We start from the raw sequence: 18,952 nt of genomic DNA on the forward strand, positions 1-18,952 counted from the left end.
GAGCAATATTCTTGTCCAGGATTGCATTCTCAGATATGCAAGGATTTACCAGATGCACATATTTGGCCAGGAAGCAGGTGTTTAGGTTTTTACATTTAGACTAAACAGAATGGGATGGGATGACATTTCCAATACTGGAGCTAAATTGTAAACCTGGGGAGCTTCACGTGTAGATAACAAAAAGGTGAATGGGTTTTGCTCCTATCCCTATTTTATGCAGCCTTACTTGTCTGCCACTTTCTTTAGTCTTTCTTCATTGCTTTCTTTTTTCTTTTTTTCCAGATTTGCCAGGTAGTTTTCTTTTTGTAGCATCTCCCAGGTGATGATTTTTTGATCCAGCCCTTGTCGTAGATCTCTTTCTAAAGAAGAAATATAAAAAAAACATTGTAATTAAAACATGGGCTTTTGAGGGACTTATGTTTGAAAAAGAAAAGAAGATCAACATCTCATGAACTATGTTTGTTATAGGATAAATCACAACTATTATAGTTTTAGAACTTCAGTTCTAAGCCACGGACTAAGAACCTTTGGTCCATCAGAATGGCATATTCCCACATTAGCTCTCCGATGTATAAAACATTTTATGCTGTTATGAGTCGAGAATTGTAGAACCATTCTGCTGTTAGAATGGGATACTTTCATTAAAGACTAACGGAACTTCAATATAATTTCCTATCACCCAAAAAGCAATGCTGCGAATGGAGAAAGTTCACATGTGCTACTGTGAAACAAGTAAGAATCACCCTTCATTTCTTTCCTATTGCTTGTAGCTTACCCAGATGCTCTTTTTTGTGTTCCATCTTCTTAAAAAGCCTTCTAAGAAACAGTTTAATGTGGTCAATAATGATAAAGGGAGGAGGAAATGCAGGGCGACCATGGTATTCAACAATCAGATTGTAACGTTGGAATTTCCAGAAGATGTCTGCATTTCCTTGAACAACCTGAAAAGTGTAACTTAAAAAGGAAGACGAGTCGCATTAACATTTCTCTAATGCATTCTAGCTTCTCCAGCTGTTTCCTCACCCAAACCCGATACATAAAGTACTGAAGACAGTGCTAAAACAAAATTTCAGATGCAGTCAAATGCATAAATTATGAGCTATTTTACATTCTTGTGAACATAAAATTGATATAGCAATTGTTTATATTCTGTGTCATGACACACGCTTCTTGAATTAACAAGGACAGATCTGGGCACTGAGTTTTTTCAAAGCTGTTAGGCTGGACTGAGATTTCATGGAACAATCCTTCTGGACCTGAATCCAGCCCCAATATCAAGACACATCTTAGTGTCATACCTCAAAAATAGTAAGAAATTAATGATTCACAGTATGATGGAAAGCACTGATAAGGTAGAAAGTGTCAGTCTCAAGCAAATGTATCAGCAAGAATCTCAAAAATTTCAGATTTTTTTTTATCATAAAGTGAAAGCATAGAAAACTACAGGCATTATCTGAGTTACAAACACCCGTCTCACAAACACCTCATAGTTAAGAATGAGGAAGTGAGAGAAATCTACCCTTAGGAAGGGAAATTCACTCCTGAAAGAGTTTTCATGGGAGAAAGTTGTCTCCACTGAAGCTTCCTCACCAATCCTTGTTTCCACATGCCAAGTTTTTCAAAAACCAAGTATCACAGGGACAGAAAGTGAGGTGAAATCTTCTGAACAGGAGCACAGACAGCAAAAAAAAAAAAAAAAAAAAAGCACAGGAGTCACAGGGGTGTTAACCCTTCCCTATACTATCCAAAACTTTTTTAAAAAATGGGCTGTAGTTACATATATAAATTTACCTGTTCCAATTTACATACACATTTAACTTAATAACAAACCTATACAACCTATCTTGTTTGTAACCCAGGGACTGCCTGTGCTAAATACAATTAATAATGTATTGCAGTGCTATTATAAATTCACAGTGTGAGGGCTTTCTTGGATCCTTCAAAAATTATTTGTACCCTAGGACCTCAAAGGCCTTCAAATGTGGTGAAGATGTCTTCCATGTGCTCAAGATGTGGCACTCTGTAGCAAAAAAAACATTTGTGTAATGTTTGTGTGTGTGTGGGGGGGGGCATTGGCTTTTAATGTCTGTAGGCTGTGTATAGTCTGGTCTGCACTTCATCTATCTGATTTAAATTAATTATAGCTGGCATGCCACTTAAAACAGCCTAGTAAATCTAAGAGGTAATACAATCTATGGTAATTGAGGACACCTTTTGGCATGCTGAAAGCATTTATTCCTATATAATATAACTCAGATTAAGTGTACCATCACAATGTGCTTCATATATTTTATTGGTGGTTCCGTAAAAGCTCCATTATAGGGGAAAAATGGTTTTGTGTTTTCCTACCTTTTTCATTAATCTAGACAAAATACTTGCCTGAACATGGCAATCAAGAGATTCATAAGCAGCACATTTGTAACCAATAGGAAAATGACCAAGAGAAGTATGACAAGCCAGTTAGCATAGGCATTAGGACACGACCACAGATTCTCCATCACACTTCTCGCAGGATCAGATGTACAGTTTCCAAAGTTCATGCGAGATGCTGTAACAAATAAATTACAAGGGAATTTTTGGATATAATAAAGATATCAGAATGATCTGCAACAGAGGACTCAGCTGAGCTTAATTTAGCTCAAAGAGGAACATCAGCTGCTTCCAAAGGGGGCAAATGTCCCCACTACATCTAGTAGGCACAAGGTTGTGAATTTATTACTTCGTCAACTTTTTAAGTGGCACTATAACTGTGCTTTTGGATCAGAAATACAGTGGGAGGCAGACTGTGGGTACATCTACACTGGGCAGGTAAATCTGCCCCCATTGTCCAGATAGCACAGTAGTGATCTGACAGCCATGGAAATCTGTTCAAGCTCCTTTGTTGTAGGCTCCTTTGCGGATGTCAGAACAATTCCCTCTCCTTACACAAATCAGTGCAGGGAAATAGTGATAGCAGTGGTGTCCTGTTTGGACAGTGAATTTTTGTCCATATTGGATACGATCCAGCTGTCCATACTGCCCTGAATATTGGGATATTCTGGAGTGTCCAACAAACTCTGGAGTATCCCCTAACTTTGCAAAAGTAGGACAAAGTCAGCTGAAATACCGAGAATATTCACCAGATGCTGCTGGGCATCATAACGCCATCCAGTGGCCCTTTTCAAATCAGTTGCATTTGTCCCAGTGTAGAGAAGCCTTTAATTGTCAGAAACATTAAAATTATCAGTGTATTTTTAGTTACAAAAAGTGATGTATAGGCACTGAAAGGGTTACAATGATGCCATGAGTAAGCAAAACCAGTGGAGTGTGTGCTTGTGAGTTACTTGTTCCTCCTGTGTGAAGAATGCCTTGATGTAAGGAGTGCTGTGTTTGACTACTCCAAGGAATGAGCTGTTTCAATTTGAAGTTTGTTGTATGTTCTTTATCTAGATGGCAGAGAAGCCCGGCGTGAAGGCAAGAAGCTGAAGCAAAGATATAACAGGGAAGTATAAAGAATGTTTTATTTTATGGAAACATTATTTGTTTTAGTAACCATATTATTTTTCTACAAGAAAGGTCTCTGAAAGAAGATAGCAATAGTCTCTGTATGTTTTATCTTGTCTTATACTGACTACTGGTTCTGGGTCATGCTGCTGCTGCTAAATAAGCTGCTCTGCTATATGCTTTTGTGATGAGGGCTTTTTGTTGTTAAGCCCAATTGCCAAATATTAATAGTCTTAAGAATAGATTAAATGAAATCAAAAACATTTATACCCCATTGGCTCCCTTTCTCCTTCTGTCATGAGGCAAAGGCTTTCTCTTTCTGACAGACGTTTAACATTGGTCTGGTGGTGAAGGACTGGAAATCTGATGGTAAGTATAATATTTCTTTATTAGTACTACTATTGATGTAGTGGTTTTAGTGTTGGACTGGAACACTGAGGATGCATCACCTTTGTGGAATGAATGCAGTTTGATACCATGTTAACTGCTATGGCTCAATAATATGGAATCATGGGATTGGTGAGTCATCAACGCTCTTTGGCAAAGAAGACTAAGGAGCCTGCAAAACTACAACTCCTATGATTCCATAGCATTGACTCATTGAAGTTAAAGTGGTGTCAAACTGCATTCATTCTACTATGTAAATGTACCCTGCAGACCAGAGTTTCACCCACCTAGCTATAGAAACCCATTGGGTGATTTTGGGAATGTCACCTTCATTCAGACTCACAGAATTGCAAAGGCAAACCTCCTCTGAACAAATTCTACCAAGAAAATCCCATGATAATTTCTCCTTAAGTCAGAAATGGCTTGAAGGTGCTATTGCCGCTGCTGCAGTGATACCTGATTTACTTTTAAATTGTTTTAAATCTAATTGAGCTTTTAAATTGTTTTAAATCTAATTTAAATCTAATTGACCTTCCCCCCACCCTCTTGTACTTATTTTAATTGTGTAGTAAATTGCTTTTCAGGTATCCAAAGGGAAGGAGACTCTGGCTTTCCCTCTGGAATTTTGCACTTACTTATTTGCTTCATTGTGTACAGAGCCAGACATGTATGCACTGAGTCAGCAAGTAGCTTGGAGTGACCTCTAAAATTATACTTAGTGAGACTAAACCCCCTGCAGATTTCTGTAGGAAAGCCTTCCCATGCCAGTGAATGTGACTCTTCTGACCGAATGCTGCAGTGCTTCTGCATTTTTTAAAAAAGTGGGCATTTAGAAATAATAATGAAAATACAAACTCAGTGGGATATACATTTGCATAATTAAGGCCTCAATTTTGGCATTTTATATCAGTGTGTTTGCCTGGAGTAGTCTCCAAACTTTCATTAGTGTAATAAGAAATGTTTTTACAATCTGGAAACAGCAGGACATCTCTACCCACTATATTTATTAAACTTTCCATCACAGTAAGAGGAGGCAAAAGCATAATCTGTCCTTCTCAGTAAACTATAGCTCTACCTATATTCTCAGTGTTCACTTTTAAAAAAAACATAATGTGTGGACTGTGGAGTAATGTGTGCAGCCATTATTCTGCTGCTTGTCTTGTAAGCATTTAAACTGTTCCCACAATGTTTTTAGCCAGTGACTGATGCACATGTCTGAGAAATTTTTTGGGGCTTGGTTTGGCCTTCCTGGATCAGATATGGTAATTGTCCCATCCAAGTAAATAAAAAAATAGTCTAGAGTTTCATGTATTTTAAAATGGTCAGAAATGCAACAGTTCATGAACTTTCTAACTTGAAAGTTCATGAACTGCTGAAAGTACTGAAATGGCTTTTCATATAAGTAGACATAAGCTTGTATTAAAATTAAATGTATTATGGAGTCTGTCTTGTTTCAGTTTTGCACTATGTCTGCTAACTATATTCAGAAGTAGGGCTTTGAAGTTGATTACACCATCAGTGCCATTTCATAGAAGCATAGAGTTGGAAGAGACCTTGTGAGCCATCTAGTCCAACCTCCTGCAAGGAGCAGGAAAATTGTATTCATCTCTAAGAAGCAGGAGGAAAATTGGTTCTGCCCCCCCCCCCCCGCTTCTCCTGGCACACCATTTCTATGCACCAGGAGAGGGCCAGCAGGGAAATGGTGGCAGGATAGGGCCCTCTGGGTTTTCTGGACTCCAAAATGCAAGAGGGCAGTATGGCCAGTGGCCATACTCGATTAGACCCGGGTCTTTCAGGAAGACTGGGGTCTAGTCCAGTACCTAATTAATTCAGCACAAAGCAGGGTTTTCCTGGGTTGTGCCAAATTAATTCACTTTTGCGTGAGGTGCCATTTGGACATCCCAAGTAAAAGTGCAGGAGCTCACGCTTTTTGCGAGCTGTCTGGATGCGCCCAAAGTTAGCTGATCTCAAAACTGTCAGACAGCCATGTGAACATCAAAATGAAAGATCCATACTCAGTGTCTGTACATATGTACAAGTCACCTGTCAACTTAGGTCAATCCCACTAATTTCACAGGGCTTTCTTAGGGAAGTAATACTAAGAGGTAGTTTTGCCAATTCCTTCATGTGAAATACAGTCTACAGAACTTGATAACTCTACTGGGCCCCCAATTTCCCTTTATCCTCCCAAAGATAATCCCTATAGACCTCACTGCTGCAAAAGGAGCAGGCAAAATACAGCCTTGGGAATACACATCTTCCCTACAATTACTTTTGACACAAACCCCTTTAAACAAAGGGAAGTGTGCAAAAGCATAGAGATATTCCCTACAGGTTCTGTCTTGTTTCTTTTGTCTTTACACGCATCAACCATCAGAAAATGATGCTAATTGATTAATGAAACTCACAGTCTATTTCATCTAGTGGAATCTGTCCAAATATTTGAAGATAGGGACGGTAGAGAACCCTCCTGAAGATCCATTCTGCGCGACTGTCATCAGGATGGAGCAAGGCTTGTGTTGTTACCCCATAGGCAATCAGCCACACACTCAGGAAGAAAAGGAAGAAGAAAACATCTTTCATCTGTAAAAGAAATACAGAACTGAAGGCTGAAATAAAAAGAACACAGTATGTAGATCAAAAGGGATTTTTAAAATGGGATTTTGTGCCTAAGGTTGCCTTCTCAGCATGTACTTCTCAAAGATAATTTTCCACACTGACTTGCTGAAAAGATAGTTTTATGCTGCATGTATCCCATAATGGTACAGTGAAAAGTTGAGTGCATTGTAGGAAGCAGTTCTGAATTGCTTCCATGCCTGCTCAGCTCAAATAAACAAAGTATCCAGCCAGCCAGGTAGCCATCTCCCTCCCAACAGGTTATTACGACAATATACTGCAATCTATTTTTATGTTGGGGAGACAAGCTGATGTGGAGAAGTGGTTTGGATATTGGATATAACCCTGAAGGCCAGGGTTCAAATCCTGGCTTAACTGGTTTTGAACAAATCACATTCTCTCAGTCTCAGAAGAGAGCCAGGGAAAACCACCTCTGACCAAATCTGTGGTAGGGTTGTCTTAGAGTTGCCATGAATCAAAATAACTTGAAGACACACAACAAAACTTAAATTTGTTGGTTTCCTGGTACTTGAAAAGTTTGGTCAGTTGTATGAATGTGGGATTCATGCAAAAAAGCTAGATCCAAATCTAGGAAATCATGCTTATTTAAGCCCCACTGCTGCCACCGAGTAGACTATAAGTCTGGAACTAAACTAATTTACTTCAGTTTTTTTATACTTACCATTCTCTCCACAACAATGATCTTTGGCCCCAATTGCTTATGAATGGCAAAAATATGAATCAGTCTTAGAGTGAACACCATAAAGTCAATGGCTAGTATTGTACGGCCATCTTGAAAGGTTGAATTGAACATTCTGAATGAAAATAGAAATATAATATAAGAATGGTATCTTCTTATTACTTCATAAATTTTGTTCACGGTTGATGCAATACTGCTATGATTGCAAATACCCCCTAAAGCCCATCTATAAAGCCAGGCAAGTCCCACCAACCAAAAGGGTTCTGTGGCACTGGGGATCCAGGCACTGAAGGATGAGAGATCCAGTCCAGATTGAACTCTGGACAAGCGACATTACAGGTCCTTCAGTTGGTTAGGAGGTCAGACTGGGAGACAGGTCCAAACTAGGCTTAGCTTTGATTGTAATGCTTGAAGTTTTACAACCCAGGCATTTCAGAGTTTTCTTGTTACTTTACTATTTCCCCTCTTAAAAGTCACAAACCTGCACATGACTCCAATTATGAATAAAAACATGGCCACCATATCGCACTTGTTCCAGTTGTCTTCTACATACAGTTTCATTTTTTTAATTAAATTGGAATCTTCATCAGTGAAAAAGCTCTGTAAGTTAATAAAAGTAATTGTCATGTTTTGCATGTCAATGCCCTGCCATGAATTCAACATCCTCAATCACATGAGTTAGAAATCTAGAACTCTTCTTCCAGACTACTGCAATGAAATTCAGGAAGCCTCACTTATTAGTAGTTGATATCTCTTTGTGTCACCTCCAGATCCAAAGTGATTTTAGTTTCTCTAAAAGGCAATAGGCACCTTAACCTATTTGGTTCTTATGAGACTGGACAACATAGCCAATCAGCATGCAAATCTCTTCCATAGAATTATAACCAATTTTTTTCTTGCCAACTGTCAATTTTGCTTCCCATATCTGTTAATTTCTTTTAAAAACCAGATAAAATCTTACATTGTTTTTGGCTTAACATACAAGGTTTTGCTCTCTTTAAATTGTTGGCACGGCTCTTGACAAGGGCCCTAACATAGTTGGAAGAGGGGTTTTTCTCTTCACCCCTTGCTGTGATCCCAGTCTAGTGCATACACTCAAACACACCTCTGTAATTTTTCCACTGTTTAAAAAAATGATCCAAGCAAATCTACTTTCAGTATAGGAATGGAGCTCTGCCTGGTGGGTGACTGACCTGTCGGATTTCTTCTAAGACCAGGGTAAAAACCCAAAAGTAAAGCACAATCTCTTGGATGGATGGACCTTTGGGAGGTGGTGGCTTGAAATCCACCAAGAGGACATAGGCAAACAGAAGGAGAAAGGCAAAGTACATGATAACATTTCCCATAAAGACTGTCACAGGAGCAGTCCAGAATTTTCTCCATCTTGTAAACACAAATGTAGCACACGCTACGTTTTCAGAAACAACATGTGTTTCCGATTTGGAATCTTCCCTGTAAGAAAGGAAAAACAAAATACAGTAAGGAATGTATTTCCCAACTATGGTCTACAAAGTAATTTCATTGCTTAGCTGTAATGCACACACACACACACGTGTACATACATATACTTAGAATTAACGGTTACAAATAACTACTATTCGATATTTGTTACCTTACCCATTGACGAAGATATAACTTCATTGTATTATGATTGAAACATAATGAGGAATAACTTCACTTATTTTGCAGTGTGACTTTAAAATCTAAAGTTACTTGTTGAATCATGGAAAATCAGAGAAGGAGCATCACATGGTTCAGCTGCCAGCTTCTAATGTGTCCTGTATTCTCTTGAGCATGTGTTTGTGTTTGATGAATTATCAAAGGCACGTGCTTGTGTTTTTTTTTAAAAAAAATGAAAAGGAATCTGGTTTGTACTTTTTTAAGAAAATTAGCTACTTAAATTTTTTAACTATAACGGAAACTACTGCTTTAATACTATAACCGAAACTACACTGAAAGTAATTTTCAAGCTCTTGAAGTGATTAACTTCCAATAGAGTATAGTAGTTGCTGATGAAATTTCTTTTATCCCAGATATTTCAGTAAACATTCAACAATTGTGTTTCACCCTTAAAATTCAAAGGCTTTATGGATTACAATGCACATTCTGCAATGTATAGAGAGATACTTATTTAATGTCTATGAAAGTTTATGGTATATAAATACATATCAAAATCCCTATCTACACTGCCATATAATGCAGTTTGAAATATGGTCAGTGTAGATTCACATAATGCAGTTTAACTGCATTGAACTGCTTTCTATGAATCTACACTAGAGTTTCTCCAATTGTGCTCTTCCAGATGTTTTGGACTCCAGCTCCCACAATTCCTAACTGCTGTTAAGATGGCTAGGATTTCTGGGAGCTGAAGTCCAGAACAACTGGACTTTGCAGTGTTTGCAAAACACTGATCTACACTAACCATATTATATGGCAGTGTAGATGGGGCCATAGAAAAGTTGCTATTTTGTACCTGTGTGGTCCCTGTTAAATTTCCAATGAACAGATAAAACTATTTTATTTAAAATATTAAAACTATTTCATACACTTTTAAAATGGCTTTTACAATTGATTTTATGTTTAATCTATTTTTGAAGAATGTAGGCTTTTAAAACAAATTTTGAAATGGGTTGTTGTAGGTTATTTTTTTTAAAAAATAAACCCATTTTAAGGTTATTTGTTATATATTTTTGTTGTACAATAAATTAAGAAACAAAGTAAAGGTTTAAAATAGCAAGTAAAATAGCAAAGCAATCCTATTGGTGGTGGCAAGAAGATCCAAAAATGTAAGAGCCAAAACCCTGACAAAGGAATGGCGGAAAAACTAAAAAGTGTAGCATTTTGCTTCCTTCTTATTTCTCCTTCTTGTTAGAACTCATATGAAGAAAATTATAGAAACCATCTTCAAGGTTAGTATAAAACTCTACCTGCAATCAAGGCATATCTAAGGACCAAGAAGTCCTATTCAGCCCATAACGTCACTTCCACTTTATTTCTTAATTAGTCGCCCTCCACCAAGGTGCTCCGAGCGACTTACAATTTAAAATAGCATTTCACAATATAAAAACATTCAACATAAAAACATTCAACAATGACTATTTGGCAAATTAGATCTGATTACTTAAATGCACAACCAAACAGCCAAGTCTTGAGCGCTTTTACAAAAGGTTGCAACTCCGACATTGCTCTAACATATGGAGGCAATGAGTTCCACAGAATTGGAACATAGATCGAAAAAGCTCTATGCCTTGTAGTTTCCAGGCGTACCTCCCTAGGGCCCACTATGTATAGGAGATTTTCCTGGGTGGATCAAGGTGACCACTGATGGAAAAAAGGAATGACTCCCTGGTGTTCCTGTCTTTTGCTTTTACCTGCAACAGCTCCATTATTGAAGCAACAAGGACTGCAGACGTTTCCACAATGGCTTGGAGAGACCATATGATGTTGGATCCCCCCACTCAAGTGGTGAACTTCTTTCACTGCCCTTGGAATAGGATGGTCTCATGGCCTCCAAGGGACAAACCAACAGTTACTTCAACTAAAGTAGAACCATTAAATTAATGATTATTACATAAGTATTCGTTATTGATTCAATAGGAGCTTAGTAACTAACAAGTGCTTTTAGGCCTTTGATTACAACCTTAATGCTGTTCACTGGAAACATCTACTTGAAAGTATACTTTGTTTAAAATGGCTTGTGATTGGATTTCTGTTGCATTTCCTCTCATTTTGCTTCTCTGTTGATTATTATCCTGCAGTTCTACAGCCTTCCTGTAAGCTCATAATATATTATTGGGCCTTTTCGAGTTACAGCATATCCTAGCCATTAAATGTGAATTTTACAGTGAGTGAGGACCATGTAATGAAAAGCTTTCAAATGAACCTGAAAACAATTGACCCTTTCCCTTGTTTTGATTTCCCCAGGCTCTGCTGTTGAGTCTTAAACAGATCTGTAAAAAAGAGGGGAGCTCTTTTCTTTGAGGACCTTTGCTTAACACTGTGTCATCATTACACCCAATTTATGACACCATCACAGACATTCCTATAGCAGCAAACTCATAATGAAAACCTACAATTGGGATTTCATTGCACAATTGCTAGAGAGAACCAAAGGTGGCTAGGAGGGGCTCTTAGATTAATATACAAACTCTGAAAAAGAAATGGAAGGAGCAGAAATTAGGCTAGCTAAGAGTGCATCTATCTTGAATTCTCACTACAATACAAAACTGAGCTTCCACAAATTGTCAAAAGTGGGAGGGGAGAAAGATACGAAATGTTGGGAGGCAAGAGGGTTTCCATGTAGGGAAGTAATGCTACCCCTCTATTCTGTTTTGGTTAGACCACATCTGGAATATTGTGTCCAGTTCTGGGCACCACAATTCAAGAGAGATATTGACAAGCTGGAATGTGTCCAGAGGAGAGCAACTAAAATGATAAAAGGTCTGGAGAACAAGCCCTATGAGGAGCGGCTTAAGGAGCTGGGCATGTTTAGCCTGAAGAAGAGAAGGCTGAGAGGGGATATGATAGCCATGTATAAATATGTGAGAGGAAGCGACAGGGAGGAGGGAGCAAGTTTGTTTTCTGCTTCCCTGGAGACTAGGACGCGGAACAATGGCTTCAAACTACAAGAGAGGAGATTCCATCTGAACATGAGGAAGAACTTCCTGACTGTGAGAGCCGTTCAGCAGTGGAACTCTCTGCCCCGGAGTGTGGTGGAGGCTCCTTCTTTGGAAGCTTTTAAACAGAGGCTGGATGGCCATCTGTCAGGGGTGATTTGAATGCAATATTCCTGCTTCTTGGCAGGGGGTTGGACTGGATGGCCCAGGAGGTCTCTTCCAACTCTTTGATTCTATGATTCTATGATTCTATTCTATGTTTCTCCCACTCTACTACCAATGTTGATTTTCTCTCCAAAACGAGGAGAAAATGACTAATCATTCATTGCTACAAAGATAACACATTAAAGGATTAATAGCTCTAACAGGCACCCACTACAATCCAGTGTTCCAATGGTACAAACTAGAGATTTGAATTACTTCGGGAGCTGCAGTTCGGGAGCTGCAGTCCGTTCTGTCCTTTTTGGACACTGGCTAATATCAAGAGAGCAATATTTTTAATTCAATTGCAAAAACTACTTTTCCACCATACTTTGAGGTAGGTATTTTGAAGTTGCTCAAAGATCTTCTTTCTAAAATATCTGTGACTGACTTAGTATGGATCCCATTTTTCATGTTTTTAAAAACCTGAAAATGCCATAATGCAATTTTTAAAATGTCTAATTTAACAAGCAAATTTTGGGTCATTATACTTTTCTTGTTTATGGTTGTGTGAGTGTGTGAAAGTATTGGGTAACAGTATAAGAAAATTGGCAATTAGATTGTTGATTTACTCCTTGATTTCAGTAGGGAACTGCCTGAATGAGAATAAATGACTGCTGCATACGTTTCAGGAAAAGTGGACATAAATGTAGCTTTCTCATCCTTAAAGGTTTTAGGCTTCTATTGCACTTCCTTCCTTAGCATTTACAAGTAAAAGCAGATTGACTGTATTACTGGAAATACTGATCACCAAAAGACGATCCACGAACTCTTTCTTGGCCAACTACAATTTGGATCTCAACTTCTCCTAGCTGGTTATTAACTCCCCAAGAAGTGACTTCCTTGTTTACTGTTTTAAGGCTTCTAAATTACATTAGCTTGTAGTCTTACCTCTCCACTTCCTTGGGGAAAAGCAAAGTCTTTTCACTATCTGGGCTGTCAATATCTTTAAATGATTCTGGATGCTGCACTGATTGTTGTTCATCGCTGCAAAGAAAGAAGTTATTGATTTATTTATTTACAGTATTTATATACCGCTTTTCTCACCCCTGGGGGAACTCAAAAGTGTTGACTGAAAAGTGTTGGAAATTGGATTCTTTTCACTGCTGAGCTGTGGTTTCTGTTCAGCAAATATTGACATCTGATTTATATAGACAACTGCAGGTATCAGAAACCAACTTCACACATTCCTTGACATGCAGATAGTTGGAGAACTAGATGTCTGATAATGTGAATAGGTAGGTGTGTTGAACTTCACCTGAGATAGTGTATATACTCATGTAAAAATATAGACATTTTAATACAAAAATTAACCCAAAAATGACTTGTACATGTCAGTGTAAGTACTGTACCTTAACTCTTATTTTAAAAAGTAACAACTCTCAGCAGAGTAGCAAAAGAAATTGCTTAGTCCATCTCAAGAGAACCCAAAAGAAGCATCAGTTCCATCTGCTATCTCAGTCATGGTGCTACTTCTGGCCTTTTGGAATGTTGGAGAATGGTGGCCACTGTGGCCAGTGATGACATGACCCTCTCTCCCAGACTTATTCATGGATAATTTCAAAATTTGTAATCTTGCCCCCAAAACCTGCCCTTGAGTTGTTTCGGATTGTCAGAGGTCTTTTAACTCCCACCACTGCAGGTGGGAGCCCTGACAATTCGGTCGCGCGCTGTGAAGCATTTGCTCGGTTCTTTGCAGACAAAGTCGCCTTGATCCGTTCTGGGCTGGACGCCGCGTTAGATGCAGACTCCGAGAATGTAACAAGAGCACCTGCTTGTCCTATTTTGATGGATTCCTTTCAGTTTGTGAAACCCGAGGATGTGGACAAGATAGTTGGAGGAATGAGGCCCACCACGTCCATCCTAGACCCCTGCCCATCCTGGCTTCTGAGGGAGGCCAGAGGGGGATTGGCTGAGTGGGTAACGGTGGTGGTGAATGCCTCCCTTCGGGAAGGCAAGATTCCAGCGAGCCTAAAACAGGCTATCATAAAGCCGCTGTTGAAGAAGCCATCACTGGACCCCACTAAATTGGACAACTTTCGGCCTGTTTCCAATCTCCCCTTCTTGGGCAAAGTCATGGAAAGCGTGGTGGCCTCACAACTCCAGGTATTCTTGAGAGACACGGATTATCTGGATCCGGCACAGTCTGGTTTCAGACCGGGGCATGGTACCGAGACGGTCTTGGTCGCCTTAGTGGATGATCTGCGCTGGGAGCTAGACAGGGGGAGTGTGTCCCTGTTGGTGCTCCTGGATCTCTCAGCGGCCTTCGATACCGTCGACCACGGTATCCTTCTGGGGCGCCTTGCGGAAATGGGTCTTGGGGGCATTGCTTTGCAGTGGCTCCAGTCATTTCTGGAGGGCCGCACCCAGAAGGTGTTATTGGGGGACTCCTGTTCCGCACCACAACCTTTGACTTGTGGGGTGCCACAGGGTTCCATACTGTCCCCCATGTTGTTTAATATCTACATGAAGCTGTTGGGTGAGATCATCCGGAGTTTCGGGGTGCGGTGTCATCTGTACGCAGATGATGTCCAACTCTGTCACTCCTTCCCACCTGCTACTGAGGAGGCTGTCGAGGTCCTGAACCGGTGCCTGGCCGCTGTAACGGTCTGGATGAGGGCGAACAAACTGAAACTAAATCCAGACAAGACAGAGGTACTCCTGGTCAGTCGCAAGGCCGAACGGGGTATAGGGTTACAGCCTGTGCTGGACGGGGTCGCACTCCCCTTGAAGGCGCAGGTTCGCAGCTTGGGTGTGACCCTGGACTCATCGTTGAGCCTGGACCCCCAGGTTTCAGCGGTGACCAGGGGAGCATTTGCACAGCTCAGGCTCGTGCGCCAGCTGCGCCCGTATCTCGGGAAGTCTGACTTGGCCACGGTGGTACACGCTCTTGTCACATCCCGCCTGGACTACTGCAACGCGCTCTACGTGGGGCTGCCCTTGAAGACGGCCCGGAAGCTTCAGCTGGTTCAGCGTGCGGCAGCCATGCTACTAACTGGAGCGGGTGGCAGGGAGCACACAACGCCCTTGTTGTCCCAGCTCCACTGGCTGCCGATTTGCTACCGGACCCAATTCAAGGTGCTGGTTTTGGCCTACAAAGCCCTAAACGGTTCCGGCCCAAAATACCTTTCCGACCGCATCTTGGCCTACGAGCCCACGAGGACCTTGAGATCGTCTGGGGAGGCCCTTCTCTCGGTCCCGCCTGCCTCACAGGCACGGCTGGCGGGGACGAGGGAGAGGGCCTTCTCGGTGGTGGCCCCCCGGCTGTGGAACACTCTCCCTGCACACATCAGGCAGGCTCCTTCCCTCATGTCCTTTCGAAAAAGCCTTAAGACATGGCTTTTCGAGAGGGCATTTAATTAAGTGCTAATAATACGGTTATGAGAACTGGAATGGAACTGGAATGAGACAGGCTATGATTCCACTAAGAGACGAAGCGGATTTTTAGTGTAGTTTGTAGTTGTTGTATAGTCTATATGTTGTCGAGACTGGCTTTTTGTAATTGTCTTTTATGTGTACTGTACACCGCCATGAGTCGCCCTTATGGGCTGAGAATGGTGGTCAATAAGTGCATCAAATAAATAAATAAATATATATATAAATGGTAGACTTATACATGAATATATACAGTGGGTAGTCTTCTTCACTAATAAGCTATGGAAAAACCAAATAAGTATAGTCTATTTCATCAATGTCTTTGTCTTTCCCCAAGTTTGTTTGGCTAAAGTCAGTCTTTCCAAAACTAACATGCTCCAGATGTGTTGGAGAACAACAATTTAAAAATAAAACAATCTTGGACACATAGAAACAGAAGTAGAAACTAAGTTGACTAAGCAGCTCCTTGTACTCCATGTTTCTTTCCCACAAATATTTTTTCTTTACTTTTTACATTAAAATGGTTTTAAATTATAGAAGGAACTCACAAGTCCAGTGTTTGTTCCTAGGTATATTTTTGTTTTCAAAAAGCTTATCTTCTATCTGGTTCCAATCCACACAATTTTTCATGTCTCTTTATGCAAAAGGACTCTGTGGTACACACCTGAATGATATTAAGTTAGTGTAGATCAGGAGTGGACACCCAAATCCACATATTAGCTTCCAGATTGGGGTACATGTTGACATATCACCCCACCAAATTTTTGTCAGAAAAGCCTGAAATGGAGAAGAGGAGAAGAAAAGGTTGTCATAATATAAAACATAAATCAATAATTAGTAAATAAAATAAACTTGAATAATGCACTACAGAAAACCTTGATTTCTCCATTTTGTATAAGGGATAGCATGTGTTATGAAATAAGAAGCTAGCCTTGATATTCAATGGGATTTGGTTCCAGGAAACCCACCCACTCAGCCCCATGGATATAAAAATCTATGGATGTTTAAGTCCCATTATATACAATGGTACAGTAAAATGCTATCCCTTATATAAAATGGACAAATCAAGGTTTTCTTTGGGGGAGGGATATTTTTCAGTCATGATGGTTAAACCTGTGGATACAGAGGGTCAACTGTATGTGTTATGAAATAAGAAGCAAGAAGATGTAAAAACATCAAAATTTGAGGAACTATATTGTCTAATATTCTACATACTCCAAAGAGGATATTCTCAAATTTAAATGTTAATAAGGCTTCCTTAAAAAGAAGAAGTCTGTTGAATTTGACCCACCTGCACTCCATCATGTGCAAAGAAAGATTTGGTATCTGCTTCTGTAGCTAAGTGGAGACAAGTAGTTTTGCTCCAGTACCGGTTTCTCCTTACTAGAAGAGCAAAAGCTCGATCTTCATTGTTATGGTAGCATTCACTGAATAGTTCTGCCAAAGGATTAAAAAATGTGAAGATATAGGAAAAGCACAATGGTATATAGAGCACATTTAAGTAGATATGTTTATTCAAACAAAATTTAAACATCGGTTTATGGTATTTCACCCTTTCATATTTTCTGTTCTTCTTTCAATGTTCTGGCTATAAACATTTAGAGCTTTTTCCCAGTCTCTACCATAGCTTATGGCAGAAACATTTTCCTCTCAGTGGTTTCCCTTAAATTTGGCAGCTCGACAGGCAAGAGTTTCTTCCCAAACTGTATAATCAGGCAAGTGGCGAAAAGTAAACTTGCTGTGGACAGTTAACACCAGGAGGCACAGCCATAATTCCTATCAGTGGCAGTGAAAATAGTTAAAACTGCACTGTTTTTTTAAAATGTAACTTTCCCATATGTCTGTGTTTCTTTATCTCAAGGAGGAAGTCCTCAAAGCAACTGTGTCTCAGGCTGAACAATTGTAGGAAACAATAATACAATCTTGCCTGTGGGTGTCTCCTTTTGTGAGGGACTGTAAGAATGAAGAGGAAAGAGCTGAGACTGGAGCAAAGGCAAGGGATAACAGATGTGCAGCTTTTTCACAAGCTGGAAAAGACTTTTTCTTTTTTCTAATGTCAGCCATGCACACAGCCAAAGACAGACTTCAGATCAGTGGCATAGCTAAGCTTATGCTTTGCAAGCAGAAGATCCTGTGTTCAATTCCACAGAATTCCAGGTAAAGGGATCAAGAAGCAGAGAGTAGGAGAAACTTTTCCCCAAGTCCCAGACACTGCCAGCCAAATGACCCAATATACTGATGTATAAGTCAAGGAATGTTAGTCAAAATGTCAACACAAAAAAGCTGGGTTAACTTATCCATGGGTTAATGTGAGTACTGTACCTTAACTCTTATTTTAAAAAAGGCACAGTTCCTTGATTTGAGTAGAGTGGCCAAAGGCAAGAGTTTATTTATTGCCAAGACAACCTAAAAGAAACACCAACCCCTCTGTTCTGGTTGATGGCCAGGGCCTATTGGTGCTTTCCCCATTCTCCAAAAGGACCAACTTATCAATGAGTTACATCAAAATCCTTAATTTTGGCCCCAAAACTTACCCTAAACTTATACATGAGTATATACAATAGATATCAAAGTAGTGGAGCCCAATGTCTTTAAAGTTCTGACTTTAAAATTCTGGAAATGAGAATTGTCAGCCACTACCAGTTGCTAGATAGATAACTAACTGGACTTATAAGACAATCCCCTCTGAGCAAACCTTGTGAGTTGAAGGCATACAACAACAATTGTAGTTTTATGAAAGGCAAGCATACTTTATATAAGTAAGATGAGTCACTTTATATAAGTAAGATGAGGCAGTTTTCTATGGGGGTTCCTTTCACTCACAAAAGTTATTCCGAATGCAATCTAGAATCACAGGTGTTTTTATTGGCTTGGGGCAGACAAGGTTCAAGTGTTTCACATAGCATATGCTTACCCACAGCTAGCTGCTCATATTTTGCTTCTTTCATTTTCCGAACTACTTCCGCTTCTGTCTCCAGGTGAGACATCTCTCGAACTATTTTACAAGCAGCCAAGGCTGCAGCCACACCCTCCTGACCCTAAGGAAAATAGATGCAATCACTCCATTAATATATTTTGGAGGAGTGCATCCACACTGTAGAATGAATGCAGTTTCACGCCATTTCAACTGCCATGGCTCAGTGTTATGGGATCCTAAAAGTTATATATTATAGGGTCTTTACTCTTTAGCCTTCTCTTCCAAATAGTACTGGTGCCTCATCAAGCTACAAATCCTAGAATCTCACTTTAGTTAACACCTTGGGTTAATTTAAGCCATCGCATTTATTTGTTGTTCTACTGTGTTGTGCTGAAATAAGTTTCCATCTGTATTTTAACAGCTTAACCCTGCCCTGACTGTGCTTAACAATTACTACTCATGCCACCATCTACTTCTTGGCATCTGTTAATTTGGTTGCTAATTGCATATGTGGGTAAGAAGAAATGGAATAGCACGAGGGAACTCGAATACAGCCTAACAGGACCGAAGACCACTTGGAAGGCAAAGCTATGGCAAACTGAAACTGTAACATGGCATGCAAACCGCAATGATCCTTGGTTTATTATTATAAGCATC

At 39.8% G+C, this 18,952-nt stretch overlaps 1 protein-coding gene across 1 annotated transcript in view; it reads right to left on the reverse strand.

The window, feature by feature from the left end:
• The window catches only part of TRPM5 (transient receptor potential cation channel subfamily M member 5), a 52,671-nt gene that overhangs the window by 3,570 nt on the left and 30,149 nt on the right, over nucleotides 1-18,952 (reverse strand). Inside the window, exons 12-22 of the mRNA XM_067466610.1 lie at nucleotides 18,293-18,416; nucleotides 16,670-16,815; nucleotides 16,043-16,155; nucleotides 12,895-12,990; nucleotides 8,380-8,638; nucleotides 7,668-7,786; nucleotides 7,169-7,301; nucleotides 6,279-6,453; nucleotides 2,380-2,548; nucleotides 776-954; nucleotides 227-359 (exon numbers count right to left, since the gene is read on the reverse strand). Of these exons, the coding sequence (XP_067322711.1) occupies nucleotides 227-359; nucleotides 776-954; nucleotides 2,380-2,548; nucleotides 6,279-6,453; nucleotides 7,169-7,301; nucleotides 7,668-7,786; nucleotides 8,380-8,638; nucleotides 12,895-12,990; nucleotides 16,043-16,155; nucleotides 16,670-16,815; nucleotides 18,293-18,416 (1,646 nt within the window). The remainder of the gene's footprint in view (nucleotides 1-226; nucleotides 360-775; nucleotides 955-2,379; nucleotides 2,549-6,278; nucleotides 6,454-7,168; nucleotides 7,302-7,667; nucleotides 7,787-8,379; nucleotides 8,639-12,894; nucleotides 12,991-16,042; nucleotides 16,156-16,669; nucleotides 16,816-18,292; nucleotides 18,417-18,952) is intronic.

Source organism: Anolis sagrei, chromosome 1 (genome assembly GCF_037176765.1).
Source record: "Anolis sagrei isolate rAnoSag1 chromosome 1, rAnoSag1.mat, whole genome shotgun sequence".
Classification (NCBI taxonomy): Eukaryota; Metazoa; Chordata; class Lepidosauria; order Squamata; family Dactyloidae; genus Anolis; species Anolis sagrei.